Source organism: Oncorhynchus nerka, linkage group LG3 (genome assembly GCF_034236695.1).
Source record: "Oncorhynchus nerka isolate Pitt River linkage group LG3, Oner_Uvic_2.0, whole genome shotgun sequence".
NCBI classification, from domain to species: Eukaryota; Metazoa; Chordata; class Actinopteri; order Salmoniformes; family Salmonidae; genus Oncorhynchus; species Oncorhynchus nerka.
The window spans coordinates 53179497-53200984 of record NC_088398.1 but is presented as its reverse complement, the minus strand read 5'-3'; the positions used below and the strand labels follow the sequence as shown (position 1 = coordinate 53200984).

Sequence of the window (21488 nt, the reverse complement as noted above, 5' to 3'; positions counted from 1 at the left end):
CTTTCCTTCGTTCATTCCCTTTCCCTCAGTCCCTTTCCTTTCCTTCGTTCATTCCCTTTCCCTCAGTCCCTTTCCTTTCCTTCGTTCATTCCCTTTCCCTCAGTCCCTTTCCTTCCCTTCATTCATTTTCTTTCCCTCACTCCCTTTGCTTTCCTTCGTTCATTCCCTTTCCCTCAGTCCCTTTCCTTTCTTTCATTCAGTCCCTTTCCCTCAGTCCATTTCTTTTCCTGTAGCCCTGATAATAAGTCCTATCCTCTGTCCCTACTAGACCTTAACCTAGCCAATACCATATTATCTCCCATCCCATTACCTCCATGTAGAATTACATTATCATGTAATCATTTCATTTAATGCCTTGATACAGTCAAATACCACAATTAGTAGCTAAGGTGATTTTTTTTATCAACCATTGCAATGAATTCTTGCAGGTAAGTGAACTTGGTTTGCAGAGTAGCATGAAGTAGACTAAGTCATTGTTGCTTTCACACACGTGTCCCTTTTGTAAGAGACTTATGATAGTCAAAATGTCATTAACTTGTTTACCCATTTATTTATATTACACCTAGTATAATACTAATATTCTGTCATTGTTACAGTAGCATTGATTCTGTCTTGTTTCTGGTTTCTCTGTATTGTCTCACCACCCTCTTTGTTGTAAATGGATGTGTACCTCTGGCCTGGTTTCCTCTCATAAAGGAACAACAGTCATAGTTTGACACATGACTAACAGCCTTACCTCTGTTCCCCAGTCTGGCGTTCCGGTGAGAAGAGTCGTCAGGAAGAAGGCTAAGGTGGACACCTCCAAGTTCATGACTCCTTACCTGGCCCACAGCCAGAAGATGCTGGACTTGTTCTCCTACGTAAGCAAGCCCATTACAACCAGGTCATGTTCATTAGGGTACATCGTAGCAAAACGTTTTGAAAAGTCTAGGTAGTCCCTTTTCTGTTTCCTTCAGTATTCTTCCGTATATTGCCTAATGAAGAGAACCCAAGTAAATGCTTTTTTCATGCCCCCCCCCTTTTTTGGATCATGATTATGAAGTTACATTGTTCCGATGTGTCCCTAACAGAACAAGTATCGTCATGCCTATGACAAGGCTAAGGGGAAACCCTATGACATCTCTGCTGACACCCCTGAGATGGTCCGGATCAAGAAGGCTCAGGAGCAGCTGTCTGAGGTATGGAGGCCTCGGTTCTATTCTGTCCCCTTCTCTGATAGATATCATATATCACAGTCTCAGTCAATGTTGCACTGTCACTAATAATAATATCAAAATAAAACTTTTGTCAAATCTACACTTGACTCATTGCCCCTACCAGGTGAAATACCGGATGGAGGGAAATAAGGTCAAGTGTACCAGTCTGTACGATGGGGAGGCCAGAGAGATCGCCCATGTCAAGCATGTCTCGGAGTTGATCAGCAAGGTTCTGTACAGGGCCAAGTGGGATGAGACTAAGGACAGGTACTTACTGCCCCCTGATGCCCCTGAGCTTGTCCTGGCTGTGAAGAATGCTGCCAACTACAGCAAGGTAACTTCATTCTCAGCCTTCACTGTAGTGGTGCTGTTACAACACTTGTCCCAGGCTAATTTATTGAGTCGTAGGAGATAATAATAATATTTTGTACGTAGATTACTCAATTCAGATGAATCAAGAATGATCTAAGTAATTCATCTTTATTCCAAAAAAGGTAGATTGCTTTTCTATATTTGAGCCGATGCAACTTCTCCTTTTGTTTTTCTTTGTGATCAGAAACTGTACACAGAGGCCTGGGATGAGGACAAGACCATGTGCTACCCCTACAGTGACTCTCCTGAGCTGCGCAGGGTGGCAAAGGCACAGGAGGTCCTCAGTGATGTGAGTACTGCAACTACCTGTTGGTATTCTAACCTACACTTAAATACACTTTTCCTTGTGATTACAGCAAGTTGATATCAGTGTTATTAGGTCGGTTTTATAGTACTGTTTTAAAGTTACTGTACGTTGTATTTGAACAGCATTCATTTTTTACACTGAGTGATTGTTATAACTGGTTGTTCTATGATTTAAATGTTGTAAGTCATAAATATCCTTCTCAACAACACTTCCTAGAATGCAGTGTCTGCGTCAGTCAGTCAGCTGAACCACGTCCACGAGTGTGGTGGTTCACTTTGTAATTCACTTGGAACAATTCATTGCTCACATCACATTAGGACAGTAAAGGTGTCCAACATCAATCAGACTTCGGGAAAACACAGTTTACCCCCTTCATTTAAAACCTCTATTTTTGCTCCCTGAGCGTTTTGTTTTCTGCTGACTCAGATGTTCCATATGGAACCATTTCCTCTGAGCAGCTATTTCTACATGTAGGATGCAATTCAAATGGTCACTGCTGTCGCTCTTAAAAAAAAAAGGGAACTTCAGATTTCCGCTGTTCCAATGTATTGGCTTATCCAGTTAGATATCATCAAGCAGAGCATTACCACATGTAGCTAACAGGCATCACATGTTGTGTCAAAGGTCAACTATTGATTAGAGATACATCTCGTCATGGCCTGGGGTGGCCTAGCGGTCACTGCTGCTGCCTTCAGAGCGAATAAGCTGGTGTTAATATGGGTTTGAATCCAGCACACACCCTTCTAACACACTGTTCTCCTTACTTTCCTGTCTCCCTTCTGTGTCTCTTCTGTTCCTCTCACCATTCTGTTCTGCTCCATTCTGCAGATCTTGTACAAGAAGGGTCATGCTGAACGCACGGCGAAGTACACCTCTCTGGCTGTCCCTAATGATATGGAGTTGGCCAAGAAAAATTTTGAACAGCGCAGTGACGTAAGTGGTGTGACACACACACAGACACACACTGATTCATTGACAATGGCTTCTCATCATTCTTGACAGCATTGTAATGTAGACATTTGAGAGAATCATTATCATAGCCCTCAGCTGTAGAGTCCTGACAGTGAGGACAAGGTGGACCAGTGGGTGTTGTCAGTCACTGCCTGACATGGGTGAGGTCCCCAGCCCTGCTGTCCTTGTCCCTGGGAGATAGAGGGGGATGACTGCCACCTGCTCCATGATATTATTGGAAGGCAGCAGCCCTGTTCTGGCAGACAGACGTGGCGCAACGACAATAGCCTGAGATTATTTTAAATCCCCGCCGCTCCCAACATGTTTTATACACCCCCTGTAGCTGCAGAGGCCCAAACCATTTCAGCGTCCATCTATAATGTTCATATCATTCTGTTTTGAATGACTTTTAAGGCAACATTTTGACAGATAATATTTTAAGTGTTTCTTGATTGTGTCATGCCTCTATTTTTCCATTTTAGTTCAGTAGCTAATTTTAAATGACCCCAAAGTCTGACTTTTCCTTGCTTTTCTCTTGCAGCTCAAGTACCATGAGGACTACAACAAGAACGTCAAGGGCCACTGGTGCGAGACGCCCTACATTGATGTGGCTGTTGCTAGGGTGGCTATGGACAACATCAGCAATGTAAGAGCCCACTATTCTATAGCATATTAATAGTTATTGGCATAAATTACATTACAGTATGCCTTCATCAAGTCATAACCCGTCATCTCAATATTTGTCTTTTCTCATTTCAGAAAAAGTACACGGCTGCATATGAGGACATAAAAGACCAAATCAATTTTATGCAAACTGAGACGCCAGAATACAAACAGAACAAGAAGGCTGGTCACGCTGCCAGCTCAGTGAGTCTATAGCCCTCAAAGAGAGGGACATAAAGGAGAACACACAAGCACACACAACACACACATACACACACCAACCAACCAGCTAACCAACCAACCAGCTGTCTTCTGCTTCTCTCAGAGAAAAGAAGCAGGGAAGTGGGAGCTGGCTGAGTATATTTTTATAGATCCATCTCATGCGGCAGCAAGCAGAGAGACACACGACACTGGTTTGACCTCGAGCTCTAAACAGAGCGTGAGTCAACACCGTGACTCTTTTGTCACGCAGACATCAAGATGTGCCCACACATGTTCTGTACCCAGAGTCAGAACACTTGATAAAGAATAAATCACTGGCAAACAGTAGTTTAAATACATTTAGGCTAAAACGTAGGTGGTAACAAAACTGTAGTTTTTTTTTTTAGTTTTGAGAAGGAGTCATTGCCTATAAGCATTTTTCAATCCAATTTAATCACTTCAATCCAAAATCTGCTATGATGATGAGTAATTGTATTAACATTTACATTTAAGTCATTTAGCAGACACTCTTATCCAGAGCGACTTACAAATTGGTGCATTCACCTTATGACATCCAGTGGAGCAGCCACTTTACAATAGTGCATCTAAGGGGGGGGGGGGGGGGGGTGAGAAGGATTACTTTATCCTATCCTAGGTATTCCTTAAAGAGGTGGGGTTTCAGGTGTCTCCGGAAGGTGGTGATTGACTCCGCTGACCTGGCGTCGTGAGGGAGTTTGTTCCACCATTGGGGGGCCAGAGCAGCGAACAGTTTTGACTGGGCTGAGCGGGAACTGTACTTGCCATGAATCACTGTATCACAGTGTGTGTTTTGACTTGTACCCATGCTTCTCTCCTCAGATCAAATACAAGAAGGACTATGAGAAGAGTAAAGCGGTGGCTGACTACAATGTTCTCCCAGCCTCTGACAACCCTATGCTCAGGCAGCTGAGATATGCTGGCACCATCTTGAGTGACGTAAGTGTCTAAGTCGGGGAGACTGAACCATTGGTCCAAACAGGTGTCATACTGAAATAGACAGAAGTTACAGGAAGCTAAACAATCACGTCTCTTCTATGAGAGGCAGTCATTAGTTACAGAAAACCATTCAGTATCCCATCCCATGTTCTGGCAGACAGCAACAGTTATCTTTCATCTCCGTTCTCAAAAGTCACTACTCGTGTTTCAAATGAACTTGTATAGTTTTTACTAGTACATTTTTATCTAGACAGTTGGCAGTTTGCTAGTTGGACAGTTTGATAGTTGGCTGCTAACAGGGTAGAAGTTATCACAGCAGATTCCTGCTAGTTAAATCATGACAGTAAGTAAGGGTGCACCCCCCCTCTTACTGAATTATCAGGAGCCACTTATACTGTAGTTAACCCACTGAAGGTGTAACATGACCCAAGCACTACTTTGATGAGTCTAGTTAGTTACTAGTCATTCACTGTCAACTTGTTAATAATTAGTGTAGCCATTCATAGAGCCTTATATTTGGAAATAAGATATAGTTGGATATAGTTTTACTCATTTTGCAGAATTTCATCAATTGAAAGCCAAGTGCTAACTTTGATATGTATTTGAGACATATAACTACTTTTGGTTGCCATTCTTATCTGCTCATCATTTCTTCTCTGGTCACTCCTTTTGCAGAAAGTGTACAAAGCCAGCTATGAGAAATCGAGGGGGTCCAGTATCAACTACTGTGACACGCCCAAATTCAAGATGGACTCTGTTGGACAAAAGTTCAGTGACGTGAGTATTCCCTTCATAGTCTTCACTGACAATGTTAATGTTTTGTTTTTTTAATTGTTCAACAAATCATTGAACAGCACATTTTACATTTACATTTGACATGTTAGTCATTTAGCAGACACTCTTATCCAGAGTGACTTACACTTAGTGCATTCATCTTAAGATATCTAGGTGAGACAACCACACAACGCAGTCATAGTAAGTACATTTCTCCTCAATAAAGTAGCTATCAGCAAAGTCAGTGCTATTAAGAAAAGACAAGTGTGAGTGTTAGTTCAAGAAAGACATTACAAATGGCAGCAACGATCATTTAAAGTGGATCTCCTTTATTGTATGTAAGTGGCGAATGGATCTTACATGGATTCATCTTTACTCCCTCTATCTCCCCTCACAGGTACATTATAAAGACAAGTATAAGAATGAGGTGAAGGGACACTATATTGGCAGCTATGAGGACATCTACATGCTTCACTGCAAGAAAGTGGAGGAGATAAAGAGCGAGGTAAGTCATGTTGCATTGTTTTTATTTTGTTCTCTCCTCTGAGGCTTTGTTAAGAGTAAGACATTGGTTGTCTCCCAAATGCCTCCTTACTCCTTATATAGGGCACTAGTTTGATCCAGGGCCCAGTGTACTACAGGCAACTTCACTCTCAGTGATTAGAAAGGAATCATCTGTTCTTCTTTCTTTTCAGCAAAATTACAAAGCAGATTATGAGGACATCAAGACGAGATGTTTCTATCCTCAAACCATGACGCCAGAATATGAGGCTTATAAGAAAGTTGCACAGTGTAAAGATGTAAGTATGCCTCTTGAAGAAATATTACAAATTATAACCAGTCATTTGCACTATGATTAGTGATTGAACATTAGATTGACATAATTCTTTCTTTTTTATTCTTGATATTGATATGTATAATTTACTTTTTGATATAATTTAATTTACTTTTTTGCAGAAAGTTTACCGCAACATCCGGACACAGTGAAATTTACGCAAGTGACAGATTCGCCTGTTCAAGTGCAATCTGCCATCAACGCCAAACAGCTGAGTGATGTATGTATTCAACTTTTGCGACAGACCTTATATGAGTGTTAAGTTCAATTTTAAATAGTTACAGTATGAAATTCCAATTACGTATATCTGTCTCCCTTACAAAATAGGTATTATGACCTCAATGGAACAACCTGTTAAAAAATATATGATTTAGAATTTTGTTAGAATTTTGGAACATATACCAGAAAATAGACTTCAAGGTTGAGCCGTTGCCATGACATTAAAGATTCCTGAAGGCTGTTGCCTGAAAATATGCTCATTCATCCACTTAGCACATAGCTCAGCTGTCTTCCTGTGGACGCCATGGAAACCAGAGAGAGTTATCTCTCTCTCTCTGTAGTATTAATAGCAACATGCATTCAGTCTGCTGAAAATAACCCTAGTCTCAAATGAGAGGAGGGGGGCTGACAGTTATGAGAGACTACTCTGAAAAGGAGAGGCCTCTCACTCCTTTGAGACAGGCAGCACTGCCCTCTAGTGGTGTGGAATGACCCATGTAGTACTCATCTTCTCCACAATATAGCTCTCCTCTGATCTACATAGTGCCAACCGTACATTTTCCTGTACCTGACTACTGTATTTTCATGAGGTTCTTTCTGTCTTTTCCAGCTCAACTACCACGCGGCATATGAGTTGGATAAGTTTAAGTGTGCCTTGCCTCCAGACTACCCATTCTTCATCCAGTCCAAAGTTAACGCTTTTAACCTTAGTGATGTAAGCCAAATTCTGTTGATGATACTGTAGATAATGTTTTAAAAATACAGTTGTAAATCGAATCCAGTTATAATTTCATTTGTTATAATATGATTTGAAAATAATATGCTAGTATTGACATCATTTCACAATCATTGTAGTTGGTTATCGTTGACCTCATTGGATAAACCCTCCTGATTTTTACTTGCTTGATACTGATATCTTCAATGTATTTGCAACTCTGTGCAGAATTGTTACAAGTATGATTGGGAGAAAGCAAAAGCCAAGCAGTTCGAGTTTAAGGGTGATGCTATCTCAATCCTTGCAGCCCGCGCCCACACAAATATAGCCAGTGATGTGAGTATGCATGCACTGACATAAACATCTACACATACATGTAATATTACTATTTATATTGATAATGCTGACAGTTTCCTTTGGTGTACTTTGTAGTATAGGCCTTGACCTAACTTTTGCTCTTTGCCCTCAGGTTAAATACAAGAAGGATTTTGAGAAGAACAAGGGAAAGATGGTGGGAGCCCTCAGCATCCATGACGACCCCAAGATGCTACACTCCATGCACGTGGCCAAAATACAGAGTGATGTAAGTCATTTTGCTGCCCAGGGAATCAAGATTAGACAAAAAATGTTTCGGCTAGCTTAATCTGGCACATTTGAAATGTTGGTTGATGTGCAATGTCTTTGACAAATAAACCTAATAAAGTAAATTCAATTCCACTTAGTTTTGGTATGAAACAGAAATATGAGGATAGTGGCTGTCAGTGTGACAGGGGTATAAGGGCTTACTGTGACTCGTCTCAACTTTATATTAAATAAACACTTTTTTATCATAGAGAGTATGTGGTGCCTCACCTTCTAATTCTCTCAAACTCTCTCCACAGCGTGAGTACAAGAAGGACTACGAGAAGACAAAGACCAAGTACATCACCACGCTGGACATGATGTCTAACACCCTGGCCAAGAAGTCCCAGGGTATCGCCAGCATGGCCGGCTACAGGACCATCCACAACCGCTACTTCCTGCCCTACGACGCCATGTCCCTGGACCGGGCCAAGAATGCCAACATCATCCAGAGTGACGTGAGAACACCATCAACCAGATTGATAGATTGATCGATAGAAAGATTGATTAATTCATCTGGCTGATTGATCTAATTGATTGACTGATTGATTTGGTTTGATTTCATCCTATTAAAGGTCTGGGGAAAAGGTTTTAATAATATTGGAGCATTTCAAAAACGGTAGAAGTATAATGAAAGTATTACTCCCACTTGGTTATTTTCCCTCACGACAGAATGAATACCGTTCAGACTACAACAACTTCACCAAGGGATCTGGTTGGGTCACCTTCGGCTCCATGGAAGTGGAGAAGGCCAAGAAAGCCGGAGAGATCCTCAATGAGGTAGCTACTACAACAAGATCTAGTTCAAGGTTTAAGTTTATTTGCCATAATGTAGTTAATACTCAGGAAACCATACCATAACTCTCACAATAAAAACACTATAAATTGTAAAATATGTTTTGTTATGTATGGTCTTTTCTTGCTTTGACAATACAGAAACACAACAAGATTGGTTTCATCTGCTTTGACCTATTTGTTCCATTTGTTCCTCCACTTCAGAGAAAGTACCGTCAGCACCCAGACACCGTCCCGTTCACCTCCATCGCTGACCACCCAGTCATGATGCAGGCCCAGGTCAACCAGCTAATGAGGAGTGATGTGAGTATTATTATAGTAACATTATTGGATGATAGAACCGTGTTATTCAGATCATTTAGACATCATGGGGCGGTTTCCCTGTGTCGAGAAAACTGTTTACTTCATAGAGGTGACATATTCAACATAGTACAAATGGGATTTAATTTTTTTTAAATAAAGATGAAACAATCAGTAATTCATTTATTTGGATGGAACACCTATTTTATATCTATAAATATGTGTTTGTGCACTCAATGCAATTTGTATTCTTCTTCCCCTGCAGCTTCACTACAAGAAGGGTCTTGAGGAGATCCACCAGAAGTACTCGCTGCCCCATAATGACCCCCAGTTCCTTCAGGCCAAATGCAACGCCTACAACATCAGCAAGGTACTGTTGACTAAGACTAATTAGTTATGCCTCATATTCATATTTAATCTCATGAATTATCAAATGTTTTTATCATATTATCACTGCCTGCCCGTTCTATAAAGAGCACACTACTCTGAACTGTGTAGACATCTTCCCTCCACATATAACTGTGGCTTCTTGGGTGTGTACTGCATGCCTATAATGTGTTGTATTAGTGTCTCGTGGAAATAGTGTCATTATTTAGTGTATTGCTTTCTTTCAGAACTACTACAAGCAAAGCTGGGAGGAAACCATTGCAAAAGGCTACGACATGAGGCCAGATGCTATCTCTGTCATCCATGCTAAGCATGGCAGACATATTGCCAGTGATGTAAGTATGCAATAAATCACCAGGACAACATGAAAAGCTGTACAAGATGTAGTCAACAACAATGTTCCTACGATGAATAGTGTCAGATTATCTGATGATTTTTTACTTGTTCCTTTCAGATCCAGTACAAGAAAGACCATGTGAAGGGAAGAGGCAAACAAGTGGGCTGCCGTAATCTTCAGGATGACCCCTTGCTGGTGCACTACATGCAGGTGGCCAAGATGCAGAGTGAGAGGAACTACAAGAAGGACTACCACAAGTCCAAGCTGAAGTACTGCTCCCCAGTTGACATGATGAGTGTTGCACATGCTAAGCAAGCCTCTGCAGCACAAACCTATATTGGCTACAGGAAGGTCCGACACCATTACAGTCTTCTCCCTGACTCCATGAACTTTGAGCTGGCTCGCACCATGAACACCAACGCCAGTAATGTGAGTACTCTGACTCCTATCCAGGGATAGAACAAAATAATTGGTTCGATTCCAGGCTGTATCACAACCTGCCGTGATTGGGAGTCCCATAGGCGGCGCACAATTGACCCAGCGTCGACCAGGTTAGGGTTTGGCCGGGTTTGGCCTTCATTGTAAATAAGAATTTGTTCTTAACTGACTTGCCTAGTTAAATAAAGGTTAAATAAAAAAATTGCAAACATTTCACTGGCCTGGTGGCTAGTTTGGCACATTTTCTACTAGGCTGGTTGGAAAAGTACTAGCCTCCGGCCTTTAGAAACTCTAGCTTTAACTTGTAAGTTGTAATGCTGCATCTTAGATTTTTATTGTAGTGGCTTTTTGCAGCATTTCTCACATTGTCTCCTCTCCTTGCCGGATGCAGGTGAACTACAAAGCGGACTGGGAGAACTATGTGAAGGGAACTGGCTGGATCCCTATCGGATCCATTCCAGTGGAGCTAGCCAAGCAGGCCGGCGCCGCTCTGGATGAGCACAAGTACAGGCAGCACCCTGAAAACTTTAAATTCACCAGCAAGATGGACGGCATGAATATGGAGCTGTGCAAGCAGAACCAAAAGATTATGAATGTTGTGAGTAGTATTTACTTACTAGGAAGGCCAAAAATCTAATCCATGGTTGTCCATTGAATTGAATTTCTCTATTGAATACATTCGGTTGAAATACACTTTGTATTAAATACATTTTGTTGCATGGAATTTAATTGAACTGAACAGAAGTATTGATTTAAATCTATTGTTGTTACGTGTTTTTTTTTTGCAGCATGACTATAAAGCCAGTGGAGAGCAGTTCCTGCACACCTACAATCTCCCTGCAGATGCACCAGAGTTTATGCAAGCCAAATACAACGCTGTCAACATCAGCACGGTTGGTTACATGTTGATCACTGTCCATACTATTATATACCTTTGCTATCATACACAATCAATACACATACATATCCATGCATTCATTTAAATGTGCCTTTATTATACTGTATAGTTGGTTATATGTTGACTGATTACAGTCCTATTTTACACACACACACACACACACACACACACACACACACACACACACACACACACACACACACACACACACACACACACACACACACACACACACACACACACATATATATATTACCATGATGCATTCATTGAAATGTGTCTGTAAGTAATGTGTTTATTTCTCGTTCTCCTCATCACAGAACTATTACACATACGCTCACCGTCAAGACATTCTCAAAGGACACCAGATGAAGGCAGATGCCATCCCCATCCTCGCTGCCAGGGCCTGCACTAATATTGCCAGCAATGTATGTATTAATTGGAAGAAATTCTAAATCTGTATTTTGGTTTATTGATTAACCATAGTTGACCATAATCATGACATGCTATTCATGGTATTTACATTCATCATTGTATTTCCTGTACAGTACAAGTACAAGCTGGCGTACGAGAAGGGAAGAGGCAAACAAGTGGGCTGCCGTAATCTTCAGGATGACCCCTTGCTGGTGCACTACATGCAGGTGGCCAAGATGCAGAGTGAGAGGAACTACAAGAAGGACTACCACAAGTCCAAGCTGAAGTACTGCTCCCCAGTTGACATGATGAGTGTTACACATGCTAAGCAAGCCTCCGCAGCACAAACCTATGCTGGCTACAGGAAGAGCCTCCACAACTACACTCTTCTCCCTGAGGCTATGCCTGTTCAGCTGGCTCGTACCATGATGGAGATCCAGAGTGACGTGAGTTCATTTCAATATCCTTGCCATTCAATACCATAATGATGGTATGAAACCAGGCTTGACTGAGTAAGTGTACTATCGACCTGTGTGCATAAGCAGTAACTACTATCGATCCGGTGGGCATCAACACTAACCGCATCCATTGCTGACAATAGTAGTAATGATTTTTGTGAACAATAGTGTATTTTGAGTTATGCAACCTGTCTGATACCTGTCCTGATACCTGCCCTGTTCTGATACCTGTCCTGATACCTGCCCTGGTACCTGTCCTGATACCTGCCCTATTCTGATATCTGTCCTGATACCTTCCCTGATAACTGTCCTGATATCTGGCCTAATACCAGTCATGTCCTGATACCTGTCCTGATACCTGACCTGATACCTGTCCTGATACCTGACCTGATACCTGCCCTGTCCTGTCCTGATACCTGTTTTGATACCTTTACTGATACCTGTCCTGTCTTGATACCTGTCCTGATACCTGTCCTGTTCTGATACATGTTGTGATACCTGTCCTGCCCTGATACCTATCCTGGCCGCATACTTGGCCTAATAATTGTCCTGATACCTTCCCTGATACCTGTCCTGTCCTGATATCTGACCTGTTCTGATACCTGTCCTGATACCTGTCCTGATACCTGTCCAGATTCCTGTCCAGATTCCTGTCCAGATACCTGCCTTGATAACTGTCCTGATACGTTCCCTGATACCTGTCCTGTCCTGATAGCTGTTCTGTCCTGTCCCGATACCTGTCCTGATACCTGCCCTGATATCTGTCTTGATACCTGTCATGATACCTGCCCTGATACCTGTCCTGATACCTGTCTTTATACATGTCCTGATACATGTCCTGATACCTGTCTTTGTACATGTCCTGATACCTGTTATAAAACCTGTTTTAATACCTTTACTGATACCTGTCCTGATACCTGTCCTGATAGCTGTCCTGTCCTGATACCTGTCCTTATACCTTTCCTGATACCTGTCCTAATACCTGTTGTGATACCTTTCCTGTTTCGTTGTGTGTCTCTACAGAACACCTATAAGTCTGACTACAACAACGTGTACAGGGGTTCTGGCTGGATTCCTATTGGCTCTATGGATGTGGAGTTGGCTAAGACAGCCAAGGCAGCCCTAGATGAGCACGGCTACCGTGTGCACCCCAGCACCCTGAAGTTCACCAGTCTGACTGACCAGATGAACATGGCCCTTGCCATGACCAACACCAAGTTACTTGATGACGTAAGAACTTAAAGTAACTTTGATTATCGTTTATTGTTTTTTAGGATCTATTTTAGCCCACCAAGGCTAATCTTTCAGAAGTCGTACATTTATTGAGTTTACATACAAGATATGAGGAAATGAATGGTTTTCATGTTTTTATTCCATGTATTTTATTCCCTACTATGGATGTTGAATGTCATTACCTTGTTATTTCTCTCTGTTCAGGCTTCATACAGAGCGTCTGGCGAGAAGTTCAAGCACACGTACAACCTGCCTGCAGACAGCCCTCAGTTCCTCCAGGCCAAGTACAACGCCCAGACCCTGAGTGAGGTCAGTACACACCCACAAACACACACAGACTCAATTTCTCTGACATTTTAAAGATGTGCAAGTATTGCCTATAGACAGGCGATGTTTGACTGGTTTCTTTGATTTCTCATAGTCTCACTACAAGCACAAGTGGGTGGAAGATATCGCCAAAGGCTACGACATGAGGCCAGATGCTATCTCTGTCATCCATGCTAAGCATGGCAGACATATTGCCAGTGATGTAAGTATGCAATAAATCACCAGGACAACATGAAAAGATGTACAAGATGTAGTCAACAACAATGTTCCTACTTTGAATAGTGTCAGATTATCTGATGATTTTTTACTTGTTCCTTTCAGATCCAGTACAAGAAAGACCATGTGAAGGGAAGAGGCAAACAAGTGGGCTGCCGTAATCTTCAGGATGACCCCTTGCTGGTGCACTACATGCAGGTGGCCAAGATGCAGAGTGAGAGGAACTACAAGAAGGACTACCACAAGTCCAAGCTGAAGTACTGCTCCCCAGTTGACATGATGAGTGTTGCACATGCTAAGCAAGCCTCTGCAGCACAAACCTATATTGGCTACAGGAAGATCCGACACCATTACAGTCTTCTCCCTGACTCCATGAACTTTGTGTTGGCTCGCACCGTGAATGCCAGTTGCAGTGATGTGAGTACTTGTTTATGCGACTTCAGCCTAGTACTAGGGGTGTACGTTTTCTGTTAAAAAGCTTTCGGGTGTCAAATACTTAATTTATTTGCCTTTGTTTCATTCTCCAGTATGAGTACAAGTCTGACTGGAACAACTATGTGAGAGGAACGGGATGGATTCCTGTTGGCTCGCTGCCGGTGGAGCTTGCAAAGGTTGGCGCGGACATCCAGAGTGAACATAAGTACCGTACACACCCTTCCAAATTCCAGTTCAAGAAGCTGATGGACTCCATGGACATGGTCCTGGCCACTGACAACAACAAGATCATGAACAAGGTAAACTATAAACTGTAACACCATATTGGAAATTAAAAATAGATTGTTTAAACTGTGATGTTATCTCGTTTGTCCTAATGTTATTCTTTATCTGTGTTTGTGTCAATTACTTTGCAGCAAGAATACACCAAACAATGGCACAAGGACAAGCTCACAGTCCATGTGATGCCAGATGCCCCTGAGATTGTCCTGGCCAAGGCTAATGCTATCAACATGAGTCAGGTATGATCATCCCGTCTCATCTTCCAATGTCACTACTAACTAATACTGTATACGACGGCATACTCGTTGCCCCTTTCTAACTAGTTACTGTAATTTTAATCATATCTATAGAATCAAAACTACTTTCAAAAGTCTGAAAGTCACAGACATTCAAACTGTAATTTAAAAGTAAGAACCATGCATTTAATAGTCCTTTTTGGGCTCTGTTTCTAAGCTGTGTCTATATACCTTTTCAGAAACTCTACAAATCCGGTCTGGAGGACATGTATAGAAAGGGCTACGATCTCAAACCTGATGCCATTGCCATTCTGGCTGCCAAGAAAGGCACTACCATTGCCAGTGACGTAAGTGTAAAATAATTTCATTTCTGTTTGCTTGCTGCATAGATCCTGTTTTCCGTCACTTTTATCAGCTATCAACTGTGTAGAGAATTAATGTGATCGGACGCTGCTTCTGTAATTGACTAAACACCTGTATATTTTTTACAGTACAAGTACAAGCTGGCGTACGAGAAGGGAAGAGGCAAACAAGTGGGCTGCCGTAACCTTCAGGATGACCCCTTGCTGGTGCACTACATGCAGGTGGCCAAGATGCAGAGTGAGAGGAACTACAAGAAGGACTACCACAAGTCCAAGCTGAAGTACTGCTCCCCAGTTGACATGATGAGTGTTGCACATGCTAAGCAAGCATCTGCAGTGCAAACCTATACTGGCTACAGGAAAGTCCAACACCACTACACTCTTCTCCCTGATTCCATGAACCTTGAGCTGGCTCGCACCATGAATGCCAGTTGCAGTGATGTGAGTTCAGCAGTTACATAGTAACATAGCACCAACTAAACATAGTAAACATTGCTGATCAATTATACATCCTTACCACTCATATTATTGTTTTGCTAATCACCCATTTCTCAACTCTAATGCCTTTCTCCAGTACGAGTACAAGTCTGACTGGAACAACTATGTGAGAGGAACGGGATGGATTCCTGTTGGCTCGCTGCCGGTGGAGCTTGCAAAGGTTGGCGCAGACATCCAGAGTGAACATAAGTACCGTACACACCCTTCCAAATTCCAGTTCAAGAAGCTGATGGACTCCATGGACATGGTCCTGGCCACTGACAACAACAAGATCATGAACAAGGTATGCTCAGGCCAGACGTGTACGTTTGTGAAAAATAAAGCTGTTATCACAGTTTATTTCTAATGTGTCTCATAATGAGAGTGTAGGTTAATTGATTGGTGAATCATTTTGATTGCAGCAAGAATACACCAAACAATGGCACAAGGACAAGCTCACAGTCCATGTGATGCCAGATGCCCCTGAGATTGTCCTGGCCAAGGCTAATGCTATCAACATGAGTCAGGTAAGGCTACCTTTTCCACACGTGTGTTACTATCTATCATCAAAATATTCCTCTTTGTATCCATCATGCTTTTGCAATATAACTTCAAATAGGTCTTGGAAGTATTTAACAAATGTTATTTTGGTCATATTTTTATAAATAGTTTCTCCTCTATTCCAGAAAACCTACAGAGCAGGTCTGGAGGCAATGTATAATAAGGGTTACGACCTGAAGGTTGATGCCATCACCATCCAGGCTGCCAAGCAGGGCACCAAAATCGCCAGCGACGTGAGTGACTCAGACCAACAATTAAAAGCCTTTAAAACCATTTTACAATGTGCTCCAACCTCTGTTTGAGTATGTGAGTCTATCAGATCGGTTGGGATAAAGCAGAAGGGGAATTTCCATTGGACCTTGTGTCAAATAAATTCTTATTTTTCGAAATATTATCTTTCGTTCTGGGAATAATACATTGTTTATTTACACAGTACAAGTACAAGCTGAATCACCAGAAGAATAGGGGAAAACAAGTGGGCTGCCGTAATCTTCAGGATGACCCCTTGCTGGTGCACTACATGGAGGTGGCCAGGTTGCAGAGTGACAAGAACTACAAGAAGGACTACCACAAGTCTAAGCTGAAGTATCACTCCCCAGTAGACATGATGAGTATTGCGCATGCCAAACACGCCTCCACAGTGCAGACGTATGCAGGCTACAGGAAGATCCAGCACCATTACACTGTGCTTGCCGATGCCATGAACGTGGAGTTGGCTAAGCAGATGCAGACGATCGCTAGTGATGTGAGTATTATTTTACTCATAAATACATAACAACAAACAAAAAAACAACATGTTTTTGTATACAATGTATTTTTCCCCTGACATAATTGATCCATTCCCCTATTCTGAGCTGTTAAACCACATCCAAATCTGTGAGAATGTTTTATGTTGTCCGTCAATTCCTTTACTCTGTTATTTAGAACCTGACAGTATTTACTTATTTCTGCAGAATTTGTACAAAAGTGACTATGAGACTTACATCAAAGGCACAGGATGGATTCCCATTGGTTCTCTGGATGTAGAGAAAGCCAAAACAGCTGGCCTGATTGGCAGTGAGAAACTTTACCGCCAACACCCCAGCGGCTTCAAGTTTACCAAAGACATGCACTCCATGGACCTCGTCCTGGCCAGTGCTAACAATGCGATCATGAACAAGGTCATTCTTTGCATCTATGTCTATGCATACTGTATATGTATACAGTATATTATATACACATATACATGGTGATACTTCAAAACACTAACAAATATATCTGTCTTATAGCAAACGTACATTGACACCTGGAATAAGGATAAGACCACTGTCCACATGATGCCAGACTCAATGGAGGTGGTTTTGGCCAGAGCCAACAAGATCAACTGCAGCAATGTAGGTTATTCCTTCCACACCTCATCATATTGTTCATTTAGGCTGCATTGTCATAATTCTGTCATTCAAAACTTGTTTTTCTTCTCCTGTACAGACACTGTATAAGCTTGCCAATGAACAGGACAAGAAGAAGGGTTATGACCTGCGCAACGATGCTATTGCAATCCAGGCAGCCAAACAGGGCACATCCATTGCTAGCGATGTAAGTTAAACACTGTTTATTGAATAAATGGTGTGTGAACTTCAGCTTTTGAATTAAACCTAACTATCTCATTATCATTTATTAAGTTCAAATACAGGGCTGGCTACCGTAAACAGATTGGCCACCACATTGGAGCCCGCTGTATCGAGGATGACCCTCTGCTCATGCTGGCTCTGAACTCAGCTAAGATTGCCAGTGATGCCCTGTACAAGAAAGACTTCCACAAGTCCAAGACAAGGTTCCATCTCCCATTGGACATGATTGCCTTTGAGTTGGCCAAAAAGAATCAGATTCAGGTCAACCATGCCAAATATGTAACTCGCCTGCACAACTGGACCTGTCTGCCAGACTCCAGTGATGTCGTCCATGCCAGACATGTCTATGACATAGCGAGTGATGTAAGTATGAATGAACTAGATCAGGTTTTTCCAGTGTGATTGTTTTTATTCTGGCCATGTTGACCTTTGTGGTATTGTTGTGTCTAGGCTGTGTACAAGGCTGATCTCAAGAGCCTACAAGGTATCGGATGGGTTCCCATCGGCTCACTTGATGTTGAGAAGGCAAAGAAAGCCTCAGAGGTCCTGAGTGAGAAGCTGTATCGTCAGCACCCAAGCAACTTCAAGTTCACCAGCTCAGTTCAAGACATGGGAATGGTTTTGGCGAAACAAAATAATGATAATGCCAACAAGGTATTTGACTAAGTGGTATATATTTACTAATCCTTTGCCTTCGTATGTTTCCCCTGGTAGATTATATTGAAATAATGATTCCATCATTTAAACCTGCTTTAATGTAATCTGATCTCCCCTACTTTGCATTATATTTGAGCCAATGATATGAAGAGGCACTTAATGTTGTTAGTTTGAACTTGAAACTCGTTATTGCAGCAAGCGTACACTGAGGCCTGGGAGAAGGACAAGACCAAGAACCACATTATGCCAGATGCGATGGAAGTGGTTTTGGCCAATGCAAACAAGTCCAACTACAGTTGGGTAAGTAAATGGTGGCACAAAGGTAACCCTCCTGATGAATGTATATGTTCAAAAATAATACTTATTGTGGAGAAATCCATATCTATGGATGTTTTATTTTCTTCTTCATACAGAACCAATACAGAAAAGCAATGGAAGAGGATAAGAAGAAGGGCTATGATTTGCGCAATGATGCCATTGCTATCATCGCAGCCAAGCATGGCAGGGAAATTATCAGTGATGTAAGTTCATTGAACATCTAGCCATCGTAACCGATTATATTTCTTAACTATTTCATGACACAATAAATAAAATGTACTTCTGGAAAATTAAGAGAACCCTCAACACTGCCATTTCATATTTGCTTTCTGTAGCACAAGTACAAGACTGGCTACCGTAAGCAGGTTGGCCACCACATTGGAGCCCGCTGCGTTGAGGATGACCCTCTGCTTATGCTGGCTATTAACTCAGCTAAGATTGCCAGTGATGCCCTGTACAAGAAGGACTTCCACCAGTCCAAAACCAAGTTCCATCTCCCATTGGACATGATTGCCTTTGAGTTGGCCAAAAAGAACCAGATTCAGGTCAACCATGCCAAATATGTAACTCGCCTGCACAACTGGACCTGTCTGCCAGACTCCAGTGATGTCGTCCATGCCAGACATGTCTATGACATAGCGAGCGATGTAAGTATGAATTAACTAGATCAGGTTTTTCCAGTGTGATTGTTTTTATTCTGGCCATGTTGACCTTTGTGGTATTGTTGTGTCTAGGCTGTGTACAAGGCTGATCTCAAGAGCCTACAAGGTATCGGATGGGTTCCCATCGGCTCACTTGATGTTGAGAAGGCAAAGAAAGCCTCAGAGGTCCTGAGTGAGAAGCTGTATCGTCAGCACCCAAGCAACTTCAAGTTCACCAGCTCAGTTCAAGACATGGGAATGGTTTTGGCGAAACAAAATAATGATAATGCCAACAAGGTATTTGACTAAGTGGTATATCTTTACTAATCCTTTGCCTTCATATGTTTCCCCTGGTAGATTATATTCAAATAACGATTCCATCATCTAAACCTGCTTTAATGTAATCTGATCTCCCCTACTTTGCATTATATTTGAGCCAATGATATGAAGAGGCACTTAATGTTGTTAGTTTGAACTTGAAACTCGTTATTGCAGCAAGCGTACACTGAGGCCTGGGAGAAGGACAAGACCAAGAACCACATTATGCCAGATGCGATGGAAGTGGTTTTGGCCAATGCAAACAAGTCCAACTACAGTTGGGTAAGTAAATGGTGGCACAAAGGTAACCCTCCTGATGAATGTATATGTTCAAAAATAATACTTTTTGTTTTGTTTTTTTCTTCAGTAAAGTATGTTGTAACTTTTTTAAATGCATTTTAAATAAATTGTGATTTGATTGCCATTGCTATCATTGCTTGATGCCCTCAATCTCACACAAATGATCAATGAACCTACCAGGTAAAACCCGAAATCCGTAAACACGGGCACCCTCATAGATATCATCCTAACTTACTCGCCCTCCAAATACACCTCTGCTGTTTTCAACCTAGATCTCAGCGGTCACTGCCTCATTGCCTGCATCCAAAATGGGTCTGCGGTCAAACAACCACCCCTCATCACTGTCAAACGCTCCCTAAAACACTTCAGTGAACAGACCTTTCTAATCGACCTGGCCGGGGTATCCTGGAATGACATTGACCTCATCCCGTCAGTAGAGGATGCCTGGTTATTCTTTAAAAGTGCCGTCCTCACCATCTTCAATAAGCATGCTCCGTTCAAAAAATGTAGAATCCGGAATAGATATAGTCCTTGGTTCACTCCAGACCTGTCTGCCTTTGACCAGCACAAAAACATCCTGTGGCGTTCTGCATTAGCAACGAATAGCCCCTGTGATATGCAACTTTTCAGGGCAATTAGGAACCATTATACACAGACAGTTAGGAAAGCTAAGGCTAGCTTTTTCAAACAGAAATGTGCATCCTGTAGTACAAACTCTAAAAAGTTCTGAGACACTGTAAAGTCCATGGAGAATAAGAGCACCTCCTCCCAGCTGCCCACTGCACTGAGGCTAGGAAACACTGTCACTACCGATAAATCCCCTATAATTGAGCATTTCAACAAGCATTTCTCTATGGCTGGCCATGCTTTCCACCTGGCTACCCCTACCCCGGTTAACTGCCCGGCACCCTCCATAGAAATCCGCCCAAGCCCCCCCATTTCTCCTTCACCCAAATCCAGATAGCTGATGTTCTGAAAGAGCTGCAAAATCTGGACCCCTACAAATCAGCCGGGCTAGACAATCTGGACCATCTCTTTCTAAAATGATCTGCCAAAATTGTTGCAACCCCTATTACTAGCCTGTTCAACCTCTCTTTTGTATCGTCTGAGATTCCCAAAGATTGGAAAGCTGCCACGGTCATCCCCCTCTTCAAAGGGGGAGACACTATAGACCCAAACTGCTACAGACCTTTATCTATCCTACCCTGCCATTCTAAGGTCTTCGAAAGCCAAGTTAACAAACAGATTACCGGCCATTTAGAATCCCACCGTACCTTCTCTGCTATGCAATCTGGTTTCCGAGCTGGTCATGGGTGCACCTCAGCCACACTCAAGCTCCTAAACGATATCATAACTGCCATTGATAAGAGACATTACTGTGCAGCCGTATTCATCGACTTGGCCAAGGCTTTCGACTTTGTCAATCACCACATTCTTATCGGCTGACGAAACAGCCTTGGTTTCTCAAATGACTGCCTCACCTGGTTCACCAACTACTTATCTGACAGAGTCCAGTGTGTCAAATCGGTGGGCATGTTGTTCAGACCTCTGGCAGTCTCCATGGGGGTGCCACAGGGTTCAATTCCCATGTCGACTCTCTTCTCTGTATACATCAATGATGTCGCTCTTGCTGCTGGTGATTCTCTGATCCACCTCTAC

General features: G+C 42.2%; 1 protein-coding gene across 1 annotated transcript in view; it reads left to right on the top strand.

Moving 5' to 3' along the window:
• The window catches only part of LOC115110717 (nebulin-like), an 81125-nt gene that overhangs the window by 6732 nt on the left and 52905 nt on the right, over positions 1 to 21488 (top strand). Inside the window, exons 5-51 of the mRNA XM_065013442.1 lie at positions 750 to 860; positions 1071 to 1178; positions 1321 to 1530; positions 1753 to 1857; positions 2704 to 2808; positions 3368 to 3472; positions 3586 to 3693; positions 4549 to 4665; positions 5341 to 5442; positions 5837 to 5944; positions 6135 to 6243; positions 6397 to 6494; positions 7104 to 7208; positions 7437 to 7544; positions 7678 to 7791; positions 8090 to 8287; positions 8502 to 8609; positions 8829 to 8927; positions 9190 to 9294; positions 9539 to 9646; positions 9766 to 10077; positions 10478 to 10684; positions 10875 to 10979; positions 11305 to 11412; positions 11533 to 11844; positions 12880 to 13086; positions 13294 to 13398; positions 13511 to 13618; positions 13738 to 14049; positions 14160 to 14366; positions 14484 to 14588; positions 14825 to 14932; positions 15077 to 15388; positions 15522 to 15728; positions 15847 to 15951; positions 16111 to 16218; positions 16419 to 16730; positions 16939 to 17145; positions 17254 to 17358; positions 17453 to 17560; positions 17647 to 17958; positions 18046 to 18249; positions 18448 to 18552; positions 18666 to 18773; positions 18906 to 19217; positions 19305 to 19508; positions 19707 to 19811. Coding sequence (XP_064869514.1) covers positions 750 to 860; positions 1071 to 1178; positions 1321 to 1530; positions 1753 to 1857; positions 2704 to 2808; positions 3368 to 3472; positions 3586 to 3693; positions 4549 to 4665; positions 5341 to 5442; positions 5837 to 5944; positions 6135 to 6243; positions 6397 to 6494; positions 7104 to 7208; positions 7437 to 7544; positions 7678 to 7791; positions 8090 to 8287; positions 8502 to 8609; positions 8829 to 8927; positions 9190 to 9294; positions 9539 to 9646; positions 9766 to 10077; positions 10478 to 10684; positions 10875 to 10979; positions 11305 to 11412; positions 11533 to 11844; positions 12880 to 13086; positions 13294 to 13398; positions 13511 to 13618; positions 13738 to 14049; positions 14160 to 14366; positions 14484 to 14588; positions 14825 to 14932; positions 15077 to 15388; positions 15522 to 15728; positions 15847 to 15951; positions 16111 to 16218; positions 16419 to 16730; positions 16939 to 17145; positions 17254 to 17358; positions 17453 to 17560; positions 17647 to 17958; positions 18046 to 18249; positions 18448 to 18552; positions 18666 to 18773; positions 18906 to 19217; positions 19305 to 19508; positions 19707 to 19811 — 7341 coding nt within the window. The remainder of the gene's footprint in view (positions 1 to 749; positions 861 to 1070; positions 1179 to 1320; positions 1531 to 1752; positions 1858 to 2703; positions 2809 to 3367; positions 3473 to 3585; positions 3694 to 4548; positions 4666 to 5340; positions 5443 to 5836; positions 5945 to 6134; positions 6244 to 6396; positions 6495 to 7103; positions 7209 to 7436; positions 7545 to 7677; positions 7792 to 8089; positions 8288 to 8501; positions 8610 to 8828; positions 8928 to 9189; positions 9295 to 9538; positions 9647 to 9765; positions 10078 to 10477; positions 10685 to 10874; positions 10980 to 11304; positions 11413 to 11532; positions 11845 to 12879; positions 13087 to 13293; positions 13399 to 13510; positions 13619 to 13737; positions 14050 to 14159; positions 14367 to 14483; positions 14589 to 14824; positions 14933 to 15076; positions 15389 to 15521; positions 15729 to 15846; positions 15952 to 16110; positions 16219 to 16418; positions 16731 to 16938; positions 17146 to 17253; positions 17359 to 17452; positions 17561 to 17646; positions 17959 to 18045; positions 18250 to 18447; positions 18553 to 18665; positions 18774 to 18905; positions 19218 to 19304; positions 19509 to 19706; positions 19812 to 21488) is intronic.